Source organism: Mastigoproctus giganteus, chromosome 7, assembly GCF_048544385.1.
Source record: "Mastigoproctus giganteus isolate SK-2022 chromosome 7, ASM4854438v1, whole genome shotgun sequence".
Classification (NCBI taxonomy): domain Eukaryota; kingdom Metazoa; phylum Arthropoda; class Arachnida; order Uropygi; family Thelyphonidae; genus Mastigoproctus; species Mastigoproctus giganteus.
The window spans coordinates 14214578-14242283 of record NC_143581.1 but is presented as its reverse complement, the minus strand read 5'-3'; the positions used below and the strand labels follow the sequence as shown (position 1 = coordinate 14242283).

The 27706-nt window shown below is 35.8% G+C and overlaps 1 protein-coding gene across 1 annotated transcript in view; it reads left to right on the top strand.

Annotated features, from left to right (window-relative positions):
- The window catches only part of LOC150082541 (ras-related protein Rab-31-like), a 65780-nt gene that overhangs the window by 25403 nt on the left and 12671 nt on the right, over nucleotides 1-27706 (top strand). Inside the window, exons 3-4 of the mRNA XM_090377837.1 lie at nucleotides 7647-7728; nucleotides 20673-20744. Coding sequence (XP_090233963.1) covers nucleotides 7657-7728; nucleotides 20673-20744 — 144 coding nt within the window. The 5' untranslated portion in view covers nucleotides 7647-7656. The remainder of the gene's footprint in view (nucleotides 1-7646; nucleotides 7729-20672; nucleotides 20745-27706) is intronic.

The window sequence follows — 27706 nt, the reverse complement described above, 5'->3', positions numbered from 1 at the left end:
TTCCATATTGAGGCATTGTTTACGGATAAACCGATTTGCATTACACCATAAAACAGGCAGTAAGGATTGGTTTGGTTACATAAAGCTTCCCATGAGCTTATATAGAATCAATAGCAGCAATTTTACTTATCTGTAGATTTTGGTTTTGTGACCTTCTACATATGGGTGTGCTGTATATACTTACTGCTTTCTTTGCAGTTTACTGTGCAGTGTAATAAAGTGCCAAAATTAAACTTTTAAAAGAAAGAGAAAAAATAACTGAATTAAAAAGTGGACAGTAGTTTTTAATGCAGATTTTACAGTTATCACTGCTTTTGTTTCACTTACCTGTTTTTGAGTAACATACGAGATACAAAAAATTACTTTAAAAAAGGAGTTGACTTATATGGTTAATTTGTAATTAAGCATAAGTTAAGGCAAAAATTAGAGGTCAACTTATATACGAAAATATGAGAAACTTTGACCAAATCTCTCTAGAATGCACTGATGTGTATGTCTGAGAATGCCCTCAGGCAGTTACACATTCTAGCATGTCATCATTTGCTCAGCAGCAGGTCAAATTGTTTTCAGTCCTGATCATTTCATCTTTGTGATTTTTTCGCTTTTTAATAGGAAATATAGACTAAATAACGGCATAGTGTGTTGCTTTGCTTGAAGAGGTCTGAGTTATGTGGGTACCATAAAAGAAATGACAGAAGTTCAAAGTGATCAGTATAGAAGTGATTGCAATTTTTAAGTGGCACACCCATTTCAAGGAAGGATAAGAATCACTGACAACTTACAGCATGGGCAGCTGGAGACTTTGACTATCGCAATTTACAAACTAAATGGTGAAATTCCAATCTCGTACAGCAATGCATATGCCGTTGTGAAAGAACACCTAAAAGTATTGAGAATCTGGGTGCACTGGATTCTGTACCATTTAACACCTGAATAGAAACATGTTGATGTATGAACATATGCTGATATAGTTTGAGCAAGAAGGTCAAAGATTTCTTAGCCTTTTAAGGACCACTGACATGGCAGGAATCTACCAAATTTGCAGGAAGCTTTTGCAGTTGAGAACCTCAGTGGCACAAATGTATCCATTTGTAGAAAGAAACCATTGTTTCTACAAATGAAAAACTTGTTTATCTTTATATCTGTTACAGTGAATATTCTGTACACTATAATGCAAGTGTTTATATATTCTGTTAGAAGTGAAGCAACTGTGGCAGTTTGCCAGCATTCATTCATCAGTACTACTGATTATTAATTAAGATTATAAAACAGGTAAGAGGTGGGACTGCTGCTGTCTCTTACCAGTTTTTGAGTAATTGTAGACACAGTTTGTAATAGATGGCTGCTTAAAAAAAATGTTCAGGAACTTAAAAAACAACACAAACTGCAAGGGAATTGTTGAAGTTAAAATTACAGAAGTCCCACTAAGAGCAAGTTTTTTCTTATTGACAGAATGCTAAAAATAAAATGAATTTTATTTATGAAAACCCCAAACACAAAAAGTATTATAGCCTATAATACTTCGTACTATGCATGGGTTTGAAGGCTGAGAAGAAGATACTTGTTGACATTACACTTGAATTTCTGTAAATTGTAGTTTTTAATAAATATATATATTTGCAAGGTTGCATAAATATTATACTCGTAGGATTTATTTAAAATTTCTTTCTTGATGAGGATAAACTATTAAAGTAACATGATATAAAGAGCGAGGTTGGCCTTTGTGTGGGAAGTTGCTGCAGAGTTTACTGAACATCATCCACAGGTATGAGAGCTTCCCAGTCAAACTCACTGTATTAAGACAGATTTAGTCATATATTCATTATTAGAAAATGCTTCCAGGTTGAAGATAACAATTTGAACACTTAATTTTATAAATAACAAGGTATGATGTTATTTTAAATCACTATTTTGCAGAAATTTTGTGTGACTCCATATCCCTGTGTATATACACATACTAGTAATAAATTATATCAGCTACATTATATATAAAATATGATGTATCCACAAAGTTCCTTTTATTGTTTTAAATGAAAGCTGTAGATAAACGACTGCAACTATAGACATGCAATTTGTAGTAAACTCTCATAGTTTCATTGCTTATCTTAATATACCTCTATATGGTCACCCTTGGCAGCATGAAATGGATCTAGCCAATAATAGATTTCCTCCACATTTGTTGCAATGGTATTCATAATACAAGTCTTCAAATCATCAATCCTAGTGACTTAATAATGCTATGTCCTTAATTTGGTTGGCTCATCTCTGCCAATCCATCTTCTCAGAAATTTTTATTGTTGAGATATTTAGATCAACTTTATACAGGCACAATTTGGCTATAGTATCCCTTTCTCTGTTAAACCACTATTAGGACCACTGTTGTTTTTAATTTTCTTAAATGTTATTGATGAAGGGATATAAGGCATGATGTCTAAACTTGCAGATGATGTAAAGATTGGTAGAGTAGTTGATGATCACTGCCAAGCAGAGCTTTTTTGGAGTGACCTAGGTAGACTTCAGGGATGGTCAGAAAAGTGGCAGCTGTGCTTTAATTTAGCAAAATGCAAGGTCTTATGCTTGGGGAACAGCAACCCCAAAATAACTTATACACTTGGTGGAGTTGAATTAAAGTCAGTAGTGGAAGAAAAAGGGACTTGGTAGTTGTGATATGGTCAGATATGAAGTTCTCTGAGCATCATAGACAGGTTTCAAGCTGCCAAGGGTGACCATAACACCACCTTAGAGGAGACTTGATTGAGGTGTTTAAGGCTCTGAGAGGTAAGATGAACGAGGGCAAATCTTTGTTTATAAATGATCCTAGGATGAGGCCATAAATTTAAAGTTATTGGGGGGGGGGAGAAGTTTAGACTGGATTGCAGGAAGTTTTATTTTAGCTAGCAAGTTAAATTACTGGAATAAGTTGCCTATGGGAGGAGGGAAATGCGTATGTTTCCTTTTCTTTTATTATTAATTTTTTATATTTTATTTTTTTGGCTGGTGAAGTATAAGCCTTATGCTTCCTTGCACTATGTGGCCATTACTAATACTAATAATCAACTCCAGCAATGTTATGCAGTGTATCAGATTCAGCACCTGTGACCACATGTCATTCTGCAACAAGACTGCATCCCTTCATTGGGGTTGCAAAATATTAGTCTCTTAACAACAAATTTCTGGGAAGATGGATTGGCTAGGATGGGCAAATCCATTGGCTTACCCACTCTTCAGACATAACCACCTCTTAATTTCTTTGTGCGGGGGGAAAATGCTAAGGATATGGTATATTGCACTATAGTAACTGAGAACGATGATGTAAAGATCTATATTATGAATGCCATTGTGGTGATAAATAGTACAATGAACGTGGAGGAAATTGATTATCAGCTGGATATACTCTGCTACTAAGGATGCTCACATTGAAGATTTTAGTGATGTCTAAATTTGCAGCTGATGTAAGATTGGTAGAGCTTCTTCAGAGTGACCTAGTATTAATGAAACTTTGAGAGATTTACTAAAATTATAATTTAAACGGCATGTCTATAGTTATATTCATTTTTCTAGTGTTTATCAAGAAATCTCCAAGGAACTTTATGGCCACTATATATTTTGTCAGGACATTAAGTTATTGTGGCTATTTGGTGGTGTCCACTGGAGCATTTGGGATTCTGCTCAGTTCTCAGATTGGCCACTTTGCATTATACTGTCTTATTTTTAATACTCACTTTTCCATGTAAAAGTTATGATTTACCCTCCCCCAAACCACCACATCAGAAACTAGTTACATATACACTGGTGTTCAAAGAAAGTGCATCACCCCTTAAAATTATAATTGTCGTCCGAATAACGTACGTGGCAATATTTCTTATAGATTGCATCAGATAAGATTGACATGCGTAGGTGATGACGTAATATTGCATCAGCTGTTACTTTCAGCTATATAAGCATGCTCTGCAAGAGTTGCAGTCATTCCTTGCTTGTCAAGATGGCGAGTTACGTGCAGTTGACACCATGAAGAAAGAGTACTATTGTTGCTTTACATGAGGAAGGACGTTCTTCTCATCATATTGCTTATAAAGTGTCTTGTAATCGGTTGACAGTGGGTAGATTTCTTTCCAAACTCAAGAATACTGGTTCTGCTGAAAGGAAAAAAGGAACTGGATGCAAACTAGTTTCTATGCCAAAACAGAATCACATTTTGAAGCTTATGCCTTAAAAACAGTAAAGCTTCTTCGTCTGACTGAAAAGAGAATGTGAAGAACATACAGGAGTGGTAGCAAGTGTAGTAACAGTCAGAAGATGCTTCTTCAAAAATGGACTTGTAGCCTTTGTCCTAAGAAGAAACCCCTCCTCACACAAAAAATGAAAAAAGCCCAATTAATTTGGTGTAAGGAGCATGTCAAATGGACCCCCCGTGCAGTGGAAGTCAGTTATTTTCTCAGATGAGAAGAAATTCAACCTGCAAGGCTCTGATGAGAGACAACGATTTGTCGTAGACATGGTGAAGAATACCATCCAGACTGTATGGTGTCTACAGTGAAATTCCCCTACCAGCCAAATGATATGGGGGTGCATTTCGTATCATGGAGTAGGTCACCTGTAGTTTATAAAAGGTTCCATAAATGGCAATGGATACCTGGCTATATTGGAAGACATTGCAATCATTAGACTGCTAACCATTAGAGACCATTTCAACCTGTCAAGTAACTGCATCTTTCAGGACGACTCTGCTCCTTGTCATTGGGCAAAAAATGTAAATAGGCACTTCTGTAGTTACTTTAGCTTCATTTCTGCACTTGAGGTTCGACAGTAATGAGTTTACATTTGTTACAGCTGAAAAAATGGTTGGAAGAACAGTCCATTACATTTCTTAGCTGGCCAGGAAACAGCCTAGACCTGAATCCTATAGAGAACTGTTGGCATCGTATGGAATCTGCAATTGCTAGAAAGAAACCAAAGACCCTTCGTGAACTTCATAATTCGTGTTTGAAACCACTAACTATCAGTTGATTATCTTCAGAAATTGATCTTGTCAATGCCTCGACAGTGTGCTGCTGCTGTCATCAGGGCCAGAGGCGATTCAACTAAATATCAACTTTTGTTGGTATTTAGGTGAACTTTTCATTCGGTTTTCCATTTAAAATGATAAACTGAAATAAATGAGGGCTTCTGATAACATTTCAGTCATAATTGTCATGTTTACCAAAACTGTTGTATAAAGGTTGCAAATGCTCATTTTGGAATATTTTGAGAACACCTGTCAAATCTTACTTAGATTACAAAGATTACTTATCTTTGCCTTAAGTATTAATAAATATCTTTTGTTTATGTTTCTATTTGTGATGCTAGTCATTAATGTAATATACCATCTCAAAAAACGGCTAGGAATGTGAAATTGTGATGCACACTGGTGTTCAAAGAAAGTGCATCACACTTTCTTTGAACACCAGTGTGTATACAACCCATCATCTAAACATTATGTGATAGCTAGCATGATATGAGTTTCAAAATGAGGTAACCCAAATAATTTTGGCTTGGTAACTGCTGATTGAGCAGCAGCTACTGTACTAATTAAGTTTAATCAATTTTTCTGTAGTTTAAGTATTCAGAAATATTTTCTTAGCATATTGTTGCAACTCAGTTTCTTGTATCACTGGCTAGTATATAAAATGAAAAAAATTTCTTTCCCACAAAGAGGCAGAAAAAAAAAAAAAAAAAAAGTAAAATAAACATCCATCTAGTTTGTATTTCCAGTATTCAGCTATTTTCCTTTGGCCAAGCAAAACAACTAGCTGATAAAAGTATACTTTTTTTTTTTTTTTTTGTACATTGAAATTTAAAATTTTTCTCATCTTAAAAGTTGATAGAAAATGAACTTTTATCTTTTTTAATTTTGAACTTTTGAACAGAGTCCTGCTGAATCGTGATTCAGTGTAGTTTTTGAATTTTTCTTCTAAATAAGTAAATATTGAAATTGTGGAAAATAATAAAAATAGTGGTTATCCATTTCACTTATAAAGATACAGGCGACCCCTGCTTAACGCTGATAATTTTTTCCCGAAAAAAAAAAGCTAAGTGAATCAGCGCTAAGCGAGCGCTGTATTCCTGTAATATAACATATGTATTTGTAAGTCATGGTCTGTGCCATAGGATATTTCCTAATCAATAATAAACGGTAGCGAAAAGATGCACAAAATGTCGGTCAAAATATTTAATATTAAAAATTTGTACATATAAAATATTCTCCATTGCATACGTATATAATTATGTGATAAGTAACTACATTACGTATCAAAATTAAACTTAAAATCATGAATTTGTTAATCCGATGGCCCTGGGCTGTTGAGTTTTTGTAGTTTTGGTAGATTTTGGGTTGTACTTTGGCCGTCTTCCTAGTAAGCTAAAAGGGGTTTTACTTTAAAGTTACCACCCAACAATAAAGTCAACCGATCCTTCACTGCTTTGAAGCCTGGCATGTTTTTTTTTTTTTTCTCTCTCTTCTTTCGATATGAAATTTCTTTTAGGCATTCATTTCCAAAAGTCCTGTTTCATCTATGTTAAAAACTTGTTGAGAAGTTTAACACCACTCTTCAATAATTTTTAGAAAGTTTCGGCTCCTTCTTGATCTGCACTTTCAGCTTCTCCCTGGATTTTAAATATCTTTAAATGGTTCCACTTTTTTTTTTTTTTTTTAAGGTGAGCTAAAAGGGGGTATCATATAAGCTAATCTCTTTTTCTTTTTAATAATATTTAACTTAACGGAATTGTGCATTGGATTATCTTCAATAAGATTATTTAGAAGTCTCTCCATTTCAATTATAATAGCCGGCCTAGTTGCTTGTAGTGGAACAGCTGTCTTTCCTGTTGCTAAAATTAATTCTTTATTTTTTATAATTGTTCTTATAGTTGAACCTGCCGGTCCTAAATTATTGCACACATCCACTTGTGGTTGAACGGAATTGATTCGCATCAAACCGTATAATTTAATTTTCAAATTCAGTATTTTTCTTACCTTAGTGGGTTTCGTACCGCATCCAGATGTTGTTCCTTTTTAATTTTTATCTGCCATTATTAATATTCGAAAATGTAACTGAGTTGCCTTAATTATGATACAATGTTCTAGTAAACTGTCCATTACGGATGATGTCTAACACTGTACTGAGTGATGAGCAGACTTTGGATAAATGCATATAACTCAAATATTACAAGCAATATACTTGATAATTTTTAAAATGTTGATCGTAACAAGTCACCATAGTGCAGTTAAATTAGCATGGGAGAAAATTTCACTGAGCGTGGGAAAATTTTGCAAGTCAGCATATGAAACTTTGCTATTCATTTTCAAGCTATTGACTACATCAGATGAAACGTTTTCGTTAAACATGCCAAAAAATTCAACCTGTACACGGGTAAAAGAGCGCTATAGTGAGTTGTGACAGCGTTAGAGTGAGATTTGGGTTATAATATAAAAACAGCTTTATAGTGAATCGTGTTATAGCATGGGCTGCTGTACTGTTAGGAAACAATTTTGATTCTGTCCTTTTTTTACTAACATGTAATAAGTATTGAAAAAGGCAATGTAGGTAACATTAATAAAGCTAAGTTTATTATTAATAACATTTTTAATTCCTTTAATATTTCTTTTTTAGGGCTTCTTTTATGACAAAAAATATAGTAGTAGGTGATCGGACTCTGAAGATTAACATATGGGACACAGCAGGCCAAGAAAGGGTATATTTTGCTTATACATAGTTTTCAGTTATTATTTATTAATTTGCTCAGTAGACTCGCATGTTAAAATATTCAGTGTAGCTTGTAAAATATATTTAGCTTATTCCTTTTTTATTTTATTTTTCTGATTACTTATCAACCTCCTGATTAGGTGGCCCCTGAGTTCCACAAAAATATTTAGTGATCACTGAGACTTCTTTTTATGATTTATATCCAAACTGTATATAATTTTCCACTTTTTGATTAGACAAATATCTTATTTTGTAAAAGTTCTAGAGTTAACTAACATAATACAACAGAATCTGGAAAAGTTGGGTAGATGGGCTGAGAAGTGGCAACTTGAAGTTTAACATAGACAAATGTAAAGTACTGCATATGGATAGCAGTAACCCCAGAGAAATGTACCAACTATGTGGTGTTACACTTGGGTAGGGAGAATGAAAGAGACTAGGGGATAATTGTGCAGTCAGATATGAAGTTTTCTGAGCAGTTCAGACAGGCTGCCAGAGTAGGTCATGGAGTATTGTCAATGATATACAGGAATTTTGCGAGCAGGGATAAGGAGGCGATTATCCCCTTGTGTAAGGCAATGGTCAGGCCACACCTCGAGTACTGCGTACAGGTCTGGAAGCCTCATTTTAGGAAGGATGTAGAGTTGCTAGAACGAGTACAGAAAAGGGCAACAAGACTGATGAAGGGAACAAAGGGGTGCTCTTATGAAAAAAGGTTTAAGTTCTGCAAATTGCAGCATATTGATGTTGGTGGGATTCTTCCTCTTGCTCAGATTATAAACCTGAGGGGCCATAGATTCAAACTGAGGAAAGTTGTAGAATAGATGTGCAGAAGTTTGCCTTTAGTCGGCAGGTAGTTGATTGCTGGAACAAACTTCCATCTGTTGTTGTGGAAGGTGATAGCTTAACATTTGGAATGAATATTCTAAACCAAGACTGTCCAACCTTAGGTAATCCGAGGGCTACATTATAGAAAGAAAAAAAAAAGATCAATCCGAGGGCTGCATCCAAAATAATAAATACAGTACAGATATTAAAATATTTGGAGAGTCCTACCATTAGGTTTAGCAAGCACTTCTAAAATTTCGTAATAAAGGAAAGTCATGTTGCTTATAAAAGTTTTTATTGAAACAGTAGACAAGGTACAATTGCTTATAATTATTATTTCGTTTTAATGAGAGCTCTGCGGTTGTTCATTTTCATTTACTAATGTAGCTATATCAATATCGAGGCTTGTAGTTGTCAATTGCAGTAAATGTGAAAGCAATTTATCAGTCAATGAACATCTGTATTTGGATTTTATGAATTTCATCATTGAAAAAGTGCTTTCGCAAAGATATGTGCTCCCAAGCATTGAGCACATCTTGAGTCCAAAGTCCCTCAATTTTAGATAGTGCTGTCTTGGTAATAATTTAAAAAAATCTTCTCCTTTTTCGATTCTGCCAGTATAAAAATGGTCGGATTGCAAATCACACAATTTCAGTTGGAGGTCAGATCTTACGTTTTCAATGCTTGGTTGTAAACGTTTTCAATGGTTGAATGAAAACTGAAATATCTTTTTCAGTTTCCTTAATATCACCAAATCGATTTCAAAGTCCTCCGTGATTGTTTCAATGCACTTTATATGAGCTGAAAATGTTCTCAAAATTCTTCATTTTTTGAAATTAGGAAAAAAAGTAAAAATATTATTGGCCAATGCTGGTTTCAAAAGCTTCAATTTACTTTTAAAACCATTCAAATTACCATATAAGTTGGCAATATTCTGTTGTTTGCCCTGCAGCTTTAAGTTCAACTCATTCAAATGGTTGGTCATATCTGTTAAAAATGCAAGATCAGATAAAAAGGTGGGATCTTGCATTTGATTTTCAAGTTCTGTTGTGTCAGACTTCTTTTTAAGAAATATGGGTATTTCTTTCAGAATGGCAAAAAAGCGCTCCAGACATTTTCCGACACTTAACCTCAATTTTTTTTCCCTTGGATACCACTGGAGGTATGCCAATTTAAACTGTATGTTACGTATTTCAAGTTCTTTAAGAACATACATTTTTTTTCTGCTGGTGAACCAGAGTCTGCATCCTCCCATGAAATTTGCTGTCAGCCACCAAAAGCCACTTTCTGATGGTTGCAATGATAGCATTATTATTAGCAGAACAGCCCCTCTGAATTCCATAATGGCCTTTCTTGTCAGGATACTAGTATGGGATCTGTCATTATTGTACTGAAGGAGAAATAAGTTTTCCTTTCCTTTCTGGCCTCACTCTAGCAATTAATCTTCATCCTCTTCATTGTCTGCACATAGTGGAATGTGTCCTCATTACAGGAAATCCACAAGGATGATGCATCTCTTGTCCAAAATAATGGAGCACACGGCTAATTAAACTTGAGAAGAACATTACACTGATGAGCTAAAGATTATGACTAGCGAGTCGTTATGCAAATTGAAGCAACTGCAGGTGAACTACGGCACGGGTTGGGACACGGTATAAAAAACAACTGATACTGAGCTCCGTTAAACAGTGTTACTCTTGTTCTTCAGATGGGAAAGGCAGCGGACTTAAGCGAGTTTGACAAAGGCCAAATTGTTATAGCCATACGACTGGGTCAGAGTATATCCGAAATGGCATGGCTGGTTGGATGCTCACGGTCAGCAGCGGTTAGTACCCACCAAAAGTGGTCAGAGGAGGGAAAAGTGTTGGATGACCATGGCTCATTGAGGTGAGCGAAGGCTCTCCTGGATGGTACGTGGCAACAGAAGGGCGACTGTAGCACAACTCACTGGTAATTGGAATGCTATTGATGGGAGTAATGTGCCACAACACAGAGTAAATCGAACCCTGCTGAAAATGGGGCTGCATAGCTGCAGGCCGCTCTGAGTGCCCATGCTAACTACGGTTCGCTGGCGACAGCGCCTACAATGGGCACACAAGCATCGAAACTGGACCTTGAGTGATTGGAAGAAGGTCGTCTGGTTCAGTGGATCACATTTCCTGTTGCACCATGTGGATGGCAGGGTACGTGTACGTCGTTAACCTGAGGAAGTGATGGTACCTGGATGCACTGTGGGACGAAAACAAGCTGGTGGCGGCGATGTCATGCTTTGGGCAATGTTCTGCTGTGATACCCTGGTTCCAGTCATCCATGTGCCAAGCACTCTGACGTCTACCACCTACCTAAACATCACAATGGCCAGAAGAGAGATGCCATATTACAAGAAGAAATGAAGCGGCTAATGGGGGAAACTCTAGGCTCCGCTCAGGCAGCTCAACAAACACACACACCTAAACATCATTGCTCACCAGGTACACCCTTTCATGGCAACGGTCTTCCCTTGTGGTGGTGCCGTCTTTCAGCAGGATAATGCTCCATGCCACACTGCCTGGATTGTTTGAGACTGGTTCATGGAACATGAGCAAGACTTCCAGGTATTGCCCTGGTCTCCCAAGTCCCCAGACATCAGTCCCATTGAGCATCTGTGGTTTGTGTTGAAACAGCAACTCCGATCTGCGGCATCTTAACCACGGGCCTTACAGCAGTTAAAGGGGTGCCTCCGTAGCCAGGTGGACAGGAGTAGCAGTGTGTAGCACACGCTTCTTGATCAGACTGGGGTTCGAGCCCGTGACTACCAAATACGGAGGATGCGGAAAGGTCAGGAAATTACCACCGCATAACCACGGAGCAATATGGCCTTAGTTGCTAATGCTCCTAAAAATAAATAACAAACAAACAAGCAGTTAAAGGATCTGCTGGTTACGTGTTGGTACCAGATACCATAAGACACATTTAGAAATCTTGTAGCATCCATGCCTCACCGGGTACAAGCTGTTTTAGCTGCACGTGGAGGGCCAACATCATATTAGGTAGGTGGTCATAATGTTTTGGCTCGTCGGTGGATGGGGAATTACTAATAAGTCGGTTAGTAAAGATTTTTTTTAGTTAAAAAAAACCTCTCAGTTTGTATCTTTGGATATCTTTGCATATAGCTAACTTCTCTTGTATATATTATAGAACTAGAAATGGATTTCAACACAGAAATCCAAAATGTAACCAATTTATTTGGTTGTTGAGACTGTTTGAATGTGTTGTAATAATTGTCTTCTCATTTCAGTAAACTAATTAAAACACTTCATGTGGTAAAGGGCCTCTACTAAACCTGTTTAAGAACATGTGATTTTTTCCAGTGAAAGGCTGAGACTTTAATTTCTTCCTTATAAGTTGAGTCCTTGTTCTGCTCCTTGTGATGCGGTGTTAGGTTTTGTGGAACCCATCACAACTGTATCCTAGATTGTCTAGAATTGTTTTTAATACATTAAAGCCTATCTCCCCTCTCTCCCTCCCCCATTGCTGCAGCGTGAGGAGAGGATGTCCTGATCCTGGTATGTTCTTCAAACCACTACCAACATCAGTGATGCAACTAACCCATAGTCTAATTGGCCTCACATTTTATGTTCCCATAAAACTACTTTCAGGAACTCAGTAACACACCACTGCTTCATATATCAATGTGACTGTCTATTTTGATAGGCTAATACAGCACTGCCACCTGGTTTTGCACTTATGAAAATTGAAGGATGCCAATTTTCAATTCAATGGGCTAGGCCCATTGTTGGTGGTAATGTTTACTTTTAAACCAGACACTGCTACATTTTGCATGCAGCATCACTTGGACAGGGAAAAAATTGAGTGATAATTCTGGAGTGGCTCTGATTGCTTCCTATTGTGCTGGAACTGTAATCTTGCAGTCATTTTGCCAGTTGATCTTACCACCAATCAGCTAGCAAAAACCTGCCTGATTAGCTAGTTTTGAACATTATTCTAAACAGCTGATGAAATAAAACTGAGGGAGCAGTCAAAAAGATGTTTAATTTTTGTTTATGATTGTAATTGGTTCAGATTCATCTGATTAAATGCTAAATATTATATGGATTGCAGTTTTCTTATAGGTGTGACAGTGAGAAAATTTAGTTTCTTTTGGAAATTTTAAATGAAATGGTAATTATATATATATATAATTTTTTTATATAACTTGATTTTTGTACACACACACACACACACACACACATATATATATGTATGTATAAAAATCAAGAATGAAATCCAAGAATCAAACTGAAAACTAAAAAAATACCTACTCATATTTCACAAAGTTGTTTATATAATTTTTTTCAGGAATAATCAACTAGTTGCAACTTTCATTTTGCTCAGGAGTTTTGTGATAGAAATATCATTAGAAATACTTCTAATTTAAGAAGTGTCACAAAGTTTTGAGATTCTCTGATATAAGTAAACTATGATAAGTGCATAAATAAAATAATAATAATAAAAAAAAGAAATAATAGCAGCTCAGTAGTGATAGCAACACTTGAAGCAGTTAATCTTAGTCTCATTAAGGAAAAAATATTTTCTGCTTAATTTTCCTTGTGTTCATCCTTGCATGAAAATTCTTCTAGGAAGTACTGTCTAATATGCACTTACAAACACTTATAGGCAGAGCCTCTTGTGCACATTATGGGTATTGTGTTGAATGGAAGAGCAAGGAAGTATTTTCCCCTTTTCTTTGCATTTTATATAACTTTGCTTTTTTATATTATTCCTGGGCTTTTATGGGCTTTCTAGTGATGTTCATGCTATTACATGCACTTTCCAGATAGCAAAGAACCTAAATTGCATTCTGCCTCTAAAATGAAACTTAGACTTAATTCAATCTTTTTTTGCTTTTCGTTCCATGCATATCTATAAATACAGTGCCCCAAATCCAATGGTAATTTGTTCTACAAAACCCATTGTATGTTGAAAATATTGTAAGTTGAAACCAATAATACATTAATTTCCTGTAATTCGTTCCCCAAGAATACATAAAATAGGTATTTCTTGCATGTTACACATCATTTTAACATTAAAAATTAGTGATTGATAAAGATTATTTAATAAATAGTCATAAAACATCTTAAAAAAAAAAAACAAATTAGCATTTACCTTAGATGAAGTGCAGAGCTGATGAAATCAATGGTGGTGGGACTATATCACGTGTCTTTTCAGTCTTTTGTTGCTACTGGCAAAGAAACTGTCCAAAAGTGGACTGTTTTTTATGACTTTTTTGTAGTTTCCTGAAGTAAGAAATGACTTTGTCTTCCATTTTGCATGAGTTCAATGTTTTCAATGTCGGGGTGTTTTTTTACCACTTCTCTTAAATGCTCCCAACAAGAAATGGCAGTCTTCAGCTGACACTTTTTGGTGTCATTGGGTGTCTTTTTCTTCCTCTTCCTCTCCAGTGTCACTCTATAATTTTCTCCAACTCTTGTAGCTCCTCTGCTGTTAGCTCACACCCATGAATGCCACTAAGGTCCTCTATGTCCTCTTCGCCAACCTCCAGACCCATCGATTTACCAAGAGTAACAGTATCATTTGTCAAAGCACCATCTCAAACCCATCAACATTATGGATAATTAAAGGCCAGATATTTTTCAAGGCTGAATTTTTAAGCACTTGGTGGAAACATCATTCCAACAACTTACAGTCAGCCTCGCACAATCCAGCATGTTGAACTTCGACCTCCAAAAATCTTTGAGGGTGACAGAATTTTCATCAGAGATCACTGCAAAGCAACTTGCGAACATTTTCCTGGTGTAGATTTTCTTGAGGTTTGCAATCACTTGCTGGTCATTGGTTGAAGAAGAGGATTGGTGTTGGGTGGCAAAAATTTGGCTTTAACAAAGTCAAATTGTGCCTCAAGAGATTGAACAAGGTTGGGATCATGGCCTGGTGCATTATCCAGCAGGAGCAGTGCCTTCACAGGAAGCTTATCTTTTTCTCAAGATAACTCTTCACTGAAGAACAGAAAACTTCAAGCTCCCATTCATTGAAGACATATCTTGTAACCCATCATCATCATCATCATCATCAGCCATTTTTGATCCACTGCAGGATGAAGGCCTCTCCAGCAACTTTACTGTGCCAGAACACTCCCAGCATGCCTTTATTGACCTTTTGTTGTTTAAATACTCTGGGGGTGCTAGAGTGATACACAAGCAAAGGCTTCAGCTTAAAATCTCAAGAGGCATTGGCACCCAAGAGTGAGCCTATCTTTCATAGGCTTATGCCCAGGTAAACTAGCCTCATCCTTAGTGATGTACGTTCTCCTGGGCATTCACTTCCAGAAGAGGCCAGTTTCATCAATGTTAAAAACCTGCTGAGCAAGATACCCTCCTGATCAACAAACTCTTGGAATTCAATTTTAAAAGTCTCGGCTGCTTTTTTATCAGCACTGGATGCGTCCCCATGCCTTTCAACACTTGATATTCACCCTTTTTTTTTTTTCGAACCAGCCTCTGCTGGCTTTAAAGTTTTCAAAGCACACAGCACTGACACTGGTTGATGGAGCTTTTAAGTTTCAGATCTATGATGGAGCGGCATAGATCTGAAACAATCGTATGAATGATGTTCCACGTGTTGAACAATAAAAAAAAAGACACTAATTGGTTGAGAACAATCGTACGAGTGATGTTCCGTGTGGCATGTGTCTTAAAAATTTCACCCATGTATCGTTCCAGCTATATCAGAAAGCCATCGGTACCTGCAAATATCATCGGTCCTTAAAATAAACGATCGTATGGAAGGTATATCAGTTCCTGAGAATATAGGATGTCAATGTCATTGTAAGTCGAGGCCCCACTGTATCAATTTTAAATGTCTCAGATTTTTTTATTTTTATTTCCCTAATATTTTAACTTAGTATTGCAAACAGAAGTCATTAGAAACAGCTGTAATAATAATCATTAAAAAAAAATTAACAAATTATTTTTGTTTTAACAACAGAAAGTGCACTTTAGATTTAGCACTGTTAGGTGATCAGTTGCCATGGGAACATCCTTCCAGCTGGCTGTGATCAATTTACACTTTTCACAATGGTCACAGGTGTAGATCAGGATTAATTATTTTGCAATTAAAAATTTATTTATTATTTTTATGTTCTAGTCCAAAAGTAGCAGAAAATAAAGATTTTAATTTTGCAGTGAGAAGCTTGACTAGCATCTATCACATTTAATTTTTACTTTTGTGACCATGGTGAAAATTGTAAATTGACCACAGCCAGCTAGAAGGATGTTCTAACACTGTTAAGTGACTTTGGATGTTCCATGGTCACCTAACAGTGCTAAATCTAGAGTGTGTTTGTTGCGGTTAAAACTAAAACAAACCTAGTAGTACCAGAAGGCAATGGAAAGTGGAAGGTAGGAAAAACTCTCATCCCCCTCACTACCCACAGTAGTATTCTGTTTTTAAAACTGTCTAGCTGGCACATGTGGGTCTTTTACTTTCACCACTTTGCTGCCCTTGGTTGAATTTCAGCACCCAAGTGCATGTGAAACAGATTGCAAATGAAATCAGTAATATTGTATGCTGCCGTTAATTATAAAGGATTTACTATTTTATTTTTTTTAGTACTTTGGACAGTAACGATGGCCACATGTGAAATTGAAGTGCCGATACATTCTGAAATTTTATCATATTATCAATCCGTTACTGACTATTGTATTTGGCATGCCATGCTGCACTTGCTGAACTCTAACACTAAAAAAATTGCAAGAAGTTATTAAAATGATAATTCCACTATTAACAGTTGACTGGACAACATTGACCAAAAACTTGTAATCCAACCACCAGAAAATTATAACCCAGTTAAAACACTTCAAACTGAAACAATGACACGTAGGATCAGAAATCAACACCAAACAAATTAATATCAGATATCTACGAACCTCTAGAAGTAACTTTTTCTAACCCATGATGTTCATTTTTACTACAAACACTTGCTGTTCCGAACAAATGCCTAAATCATGTTGTTACATGAACCAGCACAGAGGCATACACAAAATGCTTAAAACCCAGATCTGATATTTTTATGGACACACTTCTCACATGCAGATCAAAGTCAGAATTATTCTTAAGGAATATTAAAATTCATATTTACATCACTCTCATAGCCATTTTACTTTTCAAGTTTTTTTATTTGGCACATGCCATGCACCATCTCTGGGTTAATCTATCTTTCAAAAATGGAAAGTTTGCTTGATAGAGATGTTTTCATTTTGTTCTGTCATTTCAAAACAAGATGGCCACCACTCAAATTATAAACAGTGCTTGTCTAAACCAAATTTATATTACGTGTAAGGAATTGGGTATCGTAATAAGACATATTTTGGGTCCTCTATCTTGAAACAAGGTTATTGCCATTCAAATTTTAAACACAGTTTATATATAATTCTACACCTGCTGACTTTTCCATTTTAGCTAGATTTTCAGAAATCATCTATCTTTTGTGGTTTTATGGAAAGTTAACATCTCGTCCACATTTCAGTGAAGTTTGTAGTTATCGAATATGTGTATTGTTTTTGTCAAAACAGTACACACACACATTCTGTAACCACAAACTCTGACCTACTGAATTGATATATAGGTTTTCAAAGCCACGATTAAATTAATTTTCCCATCTTTATTGGAAAGCATAGTATGCAATGAGGGCAGGATTAAACAAGGTTTGATCAAAAAGTTCAGTGACTGCTGAACAAATTAATTTTATTCACTGATATATGTTTACATTGTTAATATTCTTCATTATAATTTCTTTACAATTATACACTTATTCCATCATGTCTGCCACTGATAAAAACATTTTTAGAAGTCTTGTGAATGCTTTTAGGTGGTCCATCTTGTTTGACTGGATTGGTTCATTTGAATAGACAAGTCAATTTTCTTCCTGTTTTAATTTTGGGAATAGCCAAAAGTCACGTGGGGCCAAATCGGGCAAATAAAGGTATATGTAATGATTTTGTCTGTCATGGTGTTAAAATTTTGTTATTTTAAGTACTTGTAACAAATGAGAAAAACAAGTGTTCACTGAAAATAGCTTTCTGCTAGACTAGTATATAACATCTTGTGAGCATGCACACACCATGTTAAAACTTAATGTCTGCATACTCAAAAGATATTGTAAGCCCATCTCACAATCTTTTAACTACCACTGTGCATTCATGAATTACAAGATCATTCTCTGAGCTCTTTAATCAAACCTTGTATTGTAATTTCAGTTTTTTTTTTAAGTACTGGACAGTAGCAATAGCTCCGTATTTACTGCTTCTGCCCTTGAATATTTGTATGGTTGTTTTTAATAAATGTGTTCTTAGGTTAATTCCCTTAATCATTTGCTCTCATAAAAACATTGGATTGGATATATACCACTTGCCCAAAGAGTAGTTTATTTTCTGAGAGTATTATTTTCTTCAAGTGTATTGAGGACACCGCAATACATTCCATTTTCTATGATATTTCAAGCATTACTGCAGTTAGAAGACAGTGTGGCTATAAATTTTGGTTTTCCAGTATTCAGTGTATATAATTTTAAGTGTGATGATATCCGAAGTTTTATCTATGCCCATCATTCTTCACAGATGATGCAGAATTTGTACATCTTTTTGTCTTGTCACAAAAAAAGGGAAAAAAAATCAGATATCTGTACCAAATAAAGCATTAATTCACTTTAATTTTAAAAAGCAGAAAATTGGCTCTTACTACGAACAGTATATTAATGTAAATTTCTGGTGGGGGGAGCAAAGCAAGCTACTGCTTTTTAATGTATTCCACATTGAGATAGCTGATAAAGAAACACCTCACATTTTGTATGTCTAGCAGATGTGTTATGTGGTTATATTGGATTTCTATTGAGTAGCATTAATTAATCAGTTTGACCTGCTTTATATACTGTTGCACATAAGACTGCTGCATACTGCACATTGCTCCAGTTTATGCAAACTGGAGCAACATGGCATTAATTGAAAGTTACTGCTATGGATAAAGGGATGGTTAAGTAGAAGAACACAGAGTGATTTCAATGCGCACTTCTCATTGTGGACTAATGTTATCGGGTCTGCTAGGGTTCTGTGTTAGGCTCGTTGTTTTCAATATTTATTAATGATATTGATGAAGGTATGTCAGGTTTAATGTCAAAGTTTGCAGATGATACAAAGGTTGGCAGGGTGGTTAACGACAGTAATCAGGGTGAGGTACTGTAACAAGATCTAGGAAAATTGGGTCAGTGGGCTGAAAAATGGAAAATGCAATTGACAAATGCAGGGTACTGCATATGGGTAGCAGTAATCCCAGAGTAACTTACCAACTGTGTAGTACAACACTCAGTGTAGTGGAAAATGAAAAAAGACCTAGGGATAATTGTGCAGTCAGATATAATTCTTTGAACAGTGCAGACAGGCTGCCAGAACAGCTTATGGGGTCTTGTCAATGATATACTGAAACTGTTAACAGGAATAAGGAGGTGATTATCCCTTTGTACAAGGCCATGGTAGGCTGCATCTTGAGTATTGTATATATGTCTGGAGGCCTCCTTTTTGGAAGGATGTAGATCTGCTGGAATGGATACAGAGTGCAGAGAAGAGCAACCAGATTGGTGAAGAGAACAAAAAAGGTCCTCTTACCTAGAAAGACTTCAGTTTTGCAAATTGAAGCTGGAGATTAGGCACCTGCTGGGTGATCTGACGGGTGTTTAAGGCATTGAACGGATTGAGTAAGCTGAATGTGAATGGCATTCTTTCTCTTGCTGTGACGACACACATGAATATATTAGACAACACACATGAACTTTCATTTGAATATATTACACCTGGAGTCCCCTTTCTTTTTATTTGTTATTCATATTCTTTGGAGCCATTTTGCACACCTTTCTCAATTTTGGTTACAGTCAACCTGACAGTCTCTCTCTCTCTCTCTCTCTCTCTCTCTCTCTCTCTCTCTCTCTGATCAGGTTCAGTTTATTCAGTTTCTGTCATTTTAATTCAAATATGCTTTCTCATAATCCATATTTTCATTCAGTTTGGAATATGATAGATGTCATAACTGCATATTTCTTCCTTCTACAATCTTTTTAATTTGCTCAAAAAAGAAGGTCCCATCATTGCAATGTCAATATAGACTTAATATCTGAGCTCTAAGGGCATCCAACTGTAAAAGCCAGTAAGATCCATCAACTCTATCCACACAATCAAGACAATTCAACTTCAAATTCTAGAGAGCAGCCATCTTGCTCAACAGAAACAGAATTAATTCCCTTCATTGATGACTTTCAATCTTCCAGGAGCTCTTCAACACAACTGCATCAGTTCAAAGGATTCTTTTAACGGACTAAGCAGAATACTGGAACAAAAAAGATTCAAAGTTCGGGCCACAATAAAGACACTTTCAAGCTAGAGAAACTCTAAAACCAGCAGGCAGCATCATCAAAACAAAGATCTCTTCAGGTACCTTTTCTTCAGAGATTGATCCCAGAGAACTACAGAAAAAGGTGCACCTCCAACTCTGGGAGGGGTGCATTGAAGATTACTGTCTCCTCTGCATCTGTAGTGATTCAGACAAGATCTCCTGTTTATGCTGATTTTAATCACCTTTCCCCCAACCAAAACACTTTAATATTAATGAATCTACCCCATCAGTTAAGCAATTCCCAAGTGTAATTAACTCAAGAACCAACTCTAAGATCTTGGCTTTAATCTCATGTCTGAACTTTATTCCTACATATTCCATACTTAATTTTGTAGTGCAAATTGATACTAGCATATAGAATATTCAATATTTTAAGATGAGAAGAATAATTAATCTGGAAATAATGTTGCTCCTATACAGACAAAATATGAAGATATACACACTTGAGAGATACAAGTTAGCAGTGCTCTTATCTTGAGCGATACAAGTTTGCCAGTGCTGTTATCTGGCAAGGAAAAGATCAGTCCTGGATTTGTCTTTTTTTTTTTTTTTTTTTTTAAGGTATTTTTTATTTTAGTTTTTTTTTAACATCTGATCGTTTAGTAAAGTTAACTTATGCAAATGAAATATTAAACTCTTAAAAATTACTCTTTTTGCATTTCTTTGCAGTATCGTGCATTAGCTCCTATGTATTATCGTGGAGCAGGAGCAGCAATCATTGTTTATGATATTACTTGTCATGTAAGTAAGCCATATTTTTGCATTCTATGTTTACTATAAAATTTTTAGCTAGCTGTTTATCTTATGTTAATTTATTAGTGTTTTTTTTTTTGGATCAATTTTGTTGAATAATAATAGCATTTTAATTGTATTCATCTATGAATTTTAGAAATTTTTTATTAACACTATTTGGAGATGAGAGAGCAAAGATATTCATTATGTAGAGCACTGTTAATTTTGTGATTATTTTCTTAATTACTTTTCTGTAAATTATGGAAAATAAGTTTAGGAAATAAAGTACATTTCAATATAATTGTTTTTCTTTAGTAGGACAGAAATTCATATCAGTGCTCGAGCGATAGCTTTATTCAGCATGAGCTTTAAAAAAAAAAGTGACTTTGTTTTGTGTAGTTATCTGCCCCACACTTCCTTAAATTTATATAAATTCTCTAATTCTACAAGATTAGATGGGAAAATTATTCCAAAATGAAAATTTTCTTTTTGCTGATCCACAACTATCTTTCCTTTAATGTGTGTATCCTCTAGTTTTTACCACCTAAAAAAAAAGGGGGGGGGAGAAAGATCACCATTATTTGATTTACTCAAGTCTTTCAAAGACTTAAATATATTGATCAAATTTTCATACAGACAGACATCTATAATCTTGAGAAACATCAGTAATCTTGAGATTTTACACCAACAAAAGACTGAGGTCATTCTCCAAAGAAATATTTCATTATATCAATAATCAACCTTTTTGCTGTTTGTTACACAATTTTCAGCAAATGCTTTACAGTTTTGGAATCCCCATTCCATTCAGAAATGGGGATTCCAAACTGTATAGAATATAATTACTAAGATGTGATTACTTCTTTATCCCTACCAGCTTACTAGTTCTAAGAGCGAAGCAGATAACTATAGACCAGTCAGTCTGAATTCAGTAGTAGAGAAAATCACGGAAGCATTGATAAAGAGTGCAATACAGAGATGTTTAGATAGAAATACAATTCTGAAGAATACACATCAAAGTTTTGTTAAGGTAAAAATCATGTTTAACCAACCTGGTTAGCTATTTTGTCACATTCTCATGAGCTGGATATAGGAAATAATTTTGGCATTGTTTATTTTTATCAAAGTTCATTTAGGAAAGATGTTTCTCTGTTTGCCATTTGACTCAGTCCCTCACAAGAGCTTACTGTATAACTGTATAAGCTGAAACATGTTGGGATCACTGGTAAGATTTTGAGATGGATTGCAGAGTGACTGCAGGTAGGAGACAGAGGGTTGTAACAAATGTTAGAGGTCGGGCGTCCCAATGCATCACTTCTGTGACTGCTGTTTCTGGTTTTCATAAATGATATCATGAAGCAGTAGAGGACATGATGCCATAATTTGCAGATGACGAGATTGGGAGACTGGTTAATGATCAGCATCAAGCAGCATCCCTTCAGGATAACTTGGATAGACTTCAGGGACAGTCAGAAAAGTGACAGTTATGTTTTAATTCAGCAAAATGCAAAGTCTTGCATTTGGGGAATAGCAACGCCAAAATAACATACACTTGTTAGACTTGAATTAAAAGACAGTAAAGGAAGAAAGTGATTTAGAAGTTACGAGTGGACACAAAACTGATCAGTGCAGATAGGATCCTAGGACAGTTCATGGGGTTCTGTCAAATACAGAAACGAGGCACTTTGATTAGACGTGATAGAAGTGTTTAAGGCTTTAAATGGATTGAGTAAACTAAATGTTGATGTTGTCCTTACTTTTCCTGGAAGACATATGTAAAAGGACATAAATTGAAAAAAGATGGTTGTGGATAATGTGCAAAAATTTGCTTTCAATCAGAGAGTAATTGATTGTTGAATAAACTTTCCATCTGATGTTATGAAAATGAGTAGTTAGAATAAATTTAATGAAGGATTGGACAATTATAGAGGGGATGGATAAATGATGGGGCTAGGTTTTTTTTTTTTTTTTATTGATTGATGCTGTATATGTTTTCTTCCTTACATACAGAGCCTGGTTCCACTTGTACAATCATCATTCATAAGTTGTTAATTGAGCACCTCCTGAGGTTTATTTCATCTAATTTTTTTATTTCTCCAGTGGTGACATTAAATAGATAAACTTATAATAAATGCTTTCCATTTCCACAATGCAAGCTACAAAGATAATAACAGTAAGCCTCCTACAATATTTTTAGTTTTGGTTGGATTTAAACAACATTAACAGAAAACTAACATGAAATCTTAATATTGTTTATCACTGAATTTCTAATGGTTATACTTATGAATTATGTTACAGAAAGAATTTAGATTTGAAAGCTTTGACCCAGCTGTTCCCTAACAGCCTTTCTCTTATAATAAACATATATTCTGTGCTATCTTGAGTATTTTTATTTGCAGGTAATGTTTCTCATTTTGCTTAATGCACAGTGAATGCACATTTTCAATTAGCTGCTATTTCATTCATATCTCTTACAAAAATTATATATTACAGTTTCACAGTGCACAATACAAAATGCTATATGGGGTGGACAAACTGTTTAGGTGTAGAGAAACTGAGTTGTACAGTATTATATGATTTCAATGGAATATTTCACTGCAGTAGTTAAAATAAAATTTGTATGCTTTACTGTATTTGATTTTGATCATGGGGCTTTTTCTGTTTCCACTGAATACCAGGGCAGTACTCATCAGAGTGAGTGTGCAAGCATCAAGGCTTGAGTTTATCTTCAACTTAAAGACAAATACCATTATCCATAGCTTTGCCTAGGTTGCAAATATCTTTTTAAATTGTATAGTATACCTGAAAAGGTAAATCAAAATTTACACTTCTCTTCAGCTGGTAGGTAATCTATATTAATCAACATGTGCTGGACTGTACATAACTATTATGCATACCTTTTATGTACAAAAATAACAGCTGAGCTGTGTTTGTGCTACACAGTAAAATTCTGTAGGATTACAGAAATATCACTTGAATCATTTGTTTTTCGCTACTGTGCTGAAATATCACACCTCCTCTGTAGGATAACAGAGGGGTGAAACAGTGATATTTCAGCACAGTAGCGAAAATCAAATAAAATTATAAAATTTGTATGCTTTTTTTAAAAAATATTTTAAAAGATATTAGCAACTTAAACAAAACTGTGGATAACAGCATTTGTCTCCAATAAGTCAAATACTTGGTTTCAATCTTCAGTGGGCATAGAAAATGCCCATTGAAGATCGAAGTTATAATGCACTTCTGAATTCATTTGTTGTATATAGTTGGTATAAATAATGCCTTACTTTGAACAAATTTAATGCATTCAAGAATGACATCCAGACTTTATTTATAATTTTAAAAACTTGTTTTTTGTAGCCTAAGAACCATTACCTCTAGCTGACCTACATTGTTTTGTAATAGCCTGAGACCTCTTAACTTTACTGATTTCTCTAATTTCATTGGCTAGCAGCTTGGGCATTAGCACCTCCTATAGCATCAGTAGCATCATCCTCCATTAAGTGAAGGAGGCTATTTTACCATTTGACCAATTCAGCTATGAAGGATATTCAACCAGAAGTACGAAAGCTTTTTTAAAATCATTAATTATTTTGTTCCTTTCTTGTTCTTTAATATTATGGTTTATAGTCCCAGCTTATTATAATGATTATTAAAAGTCCTTTAATGCATTTCCAGTTATTTATGTTTATTTAGGGCATTATTACAGGCATATGATGCAAGAAAGCAGATTATACAGCATCAGCAAAAAAAAAAAAAAAAAAAAAAATGCACCTTCCTGTTTCACCTATCCATTTGCTCTAAAAGTTTGTTCAGTTCTTCCTTGTATTTATTTAAGCTATCAACTTCCAAAACAGATGGAAGTTTGTTCCAGCAATCAACTACCTGCTGGCTAAAGACAAATTTTCACACATCTATTTTGCAACTGCCTTTCCTCAATTGTGTAATATTAGCAACAGGAAGAATCCCATCAGCGTTGAGCTTGCTCAAACCTTTCAAAGCCTTATACACCTCCATTAAATAACCTTTCAGATGCCTCGACTCCAGATGCTGCAATTTACAGAACTTAAGCCTTTCTTGTTAAGAGCAACCCTTTGTTCCCCTCACCAATCTCGTTACACTTCTCTTTACTCATTCATGCAGCTCAACATCCTTCTTAAAATGAGGCATCCAGACCTGTGCAGTACTCAAGGTGCAGCCTGACAATTGCCTTATACAATGGAATTATTACCTTCTTATCCCTGCTAGCAAAATTCCTTTATATCATAGATAAAATCCTATGTGCTATCTTGCAGTCTGTCTGCACTGTTGTTGTTATTTTGGTTTTTAGGAGCATTAGCAACTAAGGCCATATTGCTCCGGGGATATGCGGTGGTCATTCCCTGACCTTTCCACATCCTCCGTATTTGGTGGTCATGGGCTCGAACCTCAGTCTAATCAAGAAGCGTGTGCTACGTACTGCTGCTCCTGCCCACCTGGCTACGGAGGCACCCTGTCTGCACTGCTCAGAGAACTTCATATCTGACTGACAATTACCCCAGGTCCTGTCCTTTTCATTCTTCACTACCCTGAGTGTAGTAACACACAGTTGGTAAATCACTCTGGAGTTACTGCTACCCATATGCAGTTCTTTGCATTTGTCAATGTTAAACTTCAGTTGCCACTTCTCAGCCCATCTGTCCAACTTTTATAGATCCAGGATCTAGAAAAGTTGGATAGATGTTGGACAAAAGCGTACTGTCATTAACAACCATGCCAATCTTCATATCATCTTCAATCATTAACATTAAGCCTGATATATCTTCTTCAATATCATTGATAAATATAGAAAACAACAATGGGCCCAACATCGAAACCTGGGGGACTCTTCTAATAACATTAGTCCACAAAGAGCAGTGTCGATTGATTACCACTCTGCCTTCTCCCACTCAACCATCCCTCTATCCATAGCAGCAACTTGCCCTTAATGAAGTACTGGTCCAATTTGTACTGCAATATCATGTGCTACAGTATGAAAAGCTTTCTTTAAATCCAAGTATATAGCAAAATTATTTTTTGTATTATCCAATTCCTTTGTGATCACATCATAGTATTCAATCAAATTGGTCTGACAAGATTTCCCCTTAACAAACCCATGCTGTGTCTCAACTATAACTGTAGTCTTGTCTCAATGATCCTGCAATGCTTCTTTAACTAGTGACTCCATTATTTTCTCTGGAATAGAAGTTAAACTAACAGGTCTGTAATTACTCATATCACCCTTCGATCCCCCTTTGTGAACTGGGGATACATCTGCACATCTGAAGTCTGGGGAACTCCCCTGAATCCAAGGATCATCTCATAATAAAGGTTTGATTACTTCCTTTCCTGCCTCCTTTAATATAACTGGATGGATCCCACCCACCCCAGGTGCCTTATGTTGAACTTCAACAATTTCTCCTCCACTTTCTTCTCAATTATTACAAAATCATTTAGCACCCTGTTAAAGTTTGGAAAACTTCTGGCCTAAACTTCCCTACAGAATTTCTCATGTGCGAGAGTTGATGCATAATACTCATTTAATTTTTCAGCTACCTGAGCAGGATCATCATCAGTTGAACCATCGATATGAAGTGGACCAATCTGATTCATCCCCTTCCTTCTAGAGTTTACATAAGTAAAGAAGTCTTTGCTGTTTTTCTTTGTATCTTTTGCCAAAGATTTTTCGTAATCTGCCTTCGCCTGCCTAACCTCCTTTGTGATTTGATTACAGACTAGCTTATGTCTACTGTAGACTTCTGTATCACCTATTAATTTATATGTATCCCATGAATTTTTCTTCTCCCACGTGTCTTATTAGTTCATCTGACATCCGTTTAGAACAGTAGTTCTTAGTTGCTATGAAAAGCCCTAATAGCTTCCAAGATTACTTCCTTGAGTGCTTCCCATTTAGTATTTGCTGTTCGTAACATCATTAGTTGGTCCCACTGTATAGAATTTAAAAAACTGTCTGAGACTACCATAGTTCTTTACGAAAGCAAAAACTCTTCCCTCTACCCCTAATGGTAGTTACATCTTTAAGTAAATCCCACTTCAGTACACTGTGATCACTCCCACCTAGTGATTCCTATATCTGCAGGTTTTTAATATATGAATAATCACTGCTAATAATCAGATCAAGAGATTACATCTTCTGGTTGCCTCTTGAACGTGCTGCTATAGAAAATAGTCATCCAATAAATCCAGAAATATGTTGCTAATGTGCATATGACCAACCCACAAGTTCCATATTTGGGAAGTTAAAATCCCTTATTATAAGACATTCTGATTTACTGGCCCACTCTCATTTTTACTTCCCCAGTGAAAATCTTATATCACACCAAACCCATGTCAACTGGATGCACTGCCTTAGTTTTTCTATCCTGTCTATCCTTTCTCTACACATTGTACTCCCCAAATTCCAATTTTGCATTCCTTATATCTGTGGACACCACTTGTCTGATATCACAAGAATATCCACCTTTGATGTCTTAACCAGCACTTCAAATTTATTTACTATACTCCTAGCATTGGTGTATGTGCAAGTGTATGTGCACTTGTTCATACTCTTAGTTACCCTGACACAGCCAATGTATTTACTGTTTTCCATGATGACTCCCAGCAGTTCTTGAAATTCCCAGCACCTTGCTTTCCAGGCTACTGCTCATTCGAATAGAAGCAGTGCAAGAATCACTTTCCCTCTGTCTGCAGTTAGTGTTAATCTTTTAGACTGTGAATCCTCCCCCTCCATATTATGGCACCTCCATAGCCAGGTGGGCAGGAGCAGCAGTGTGTAGCACACGCTTCTTGATTAGACCGGAGTTTGAGCCTGTGACCACCAAATGCAGAGGATGCGGAAAGGTCAGGGAATGACCACCGCATATCCCCGGAGCAATATGTCCTTAGTTGCTAATGCTTCTAAAAACAAACAAACAAACCTCCATATTATCAGAGAT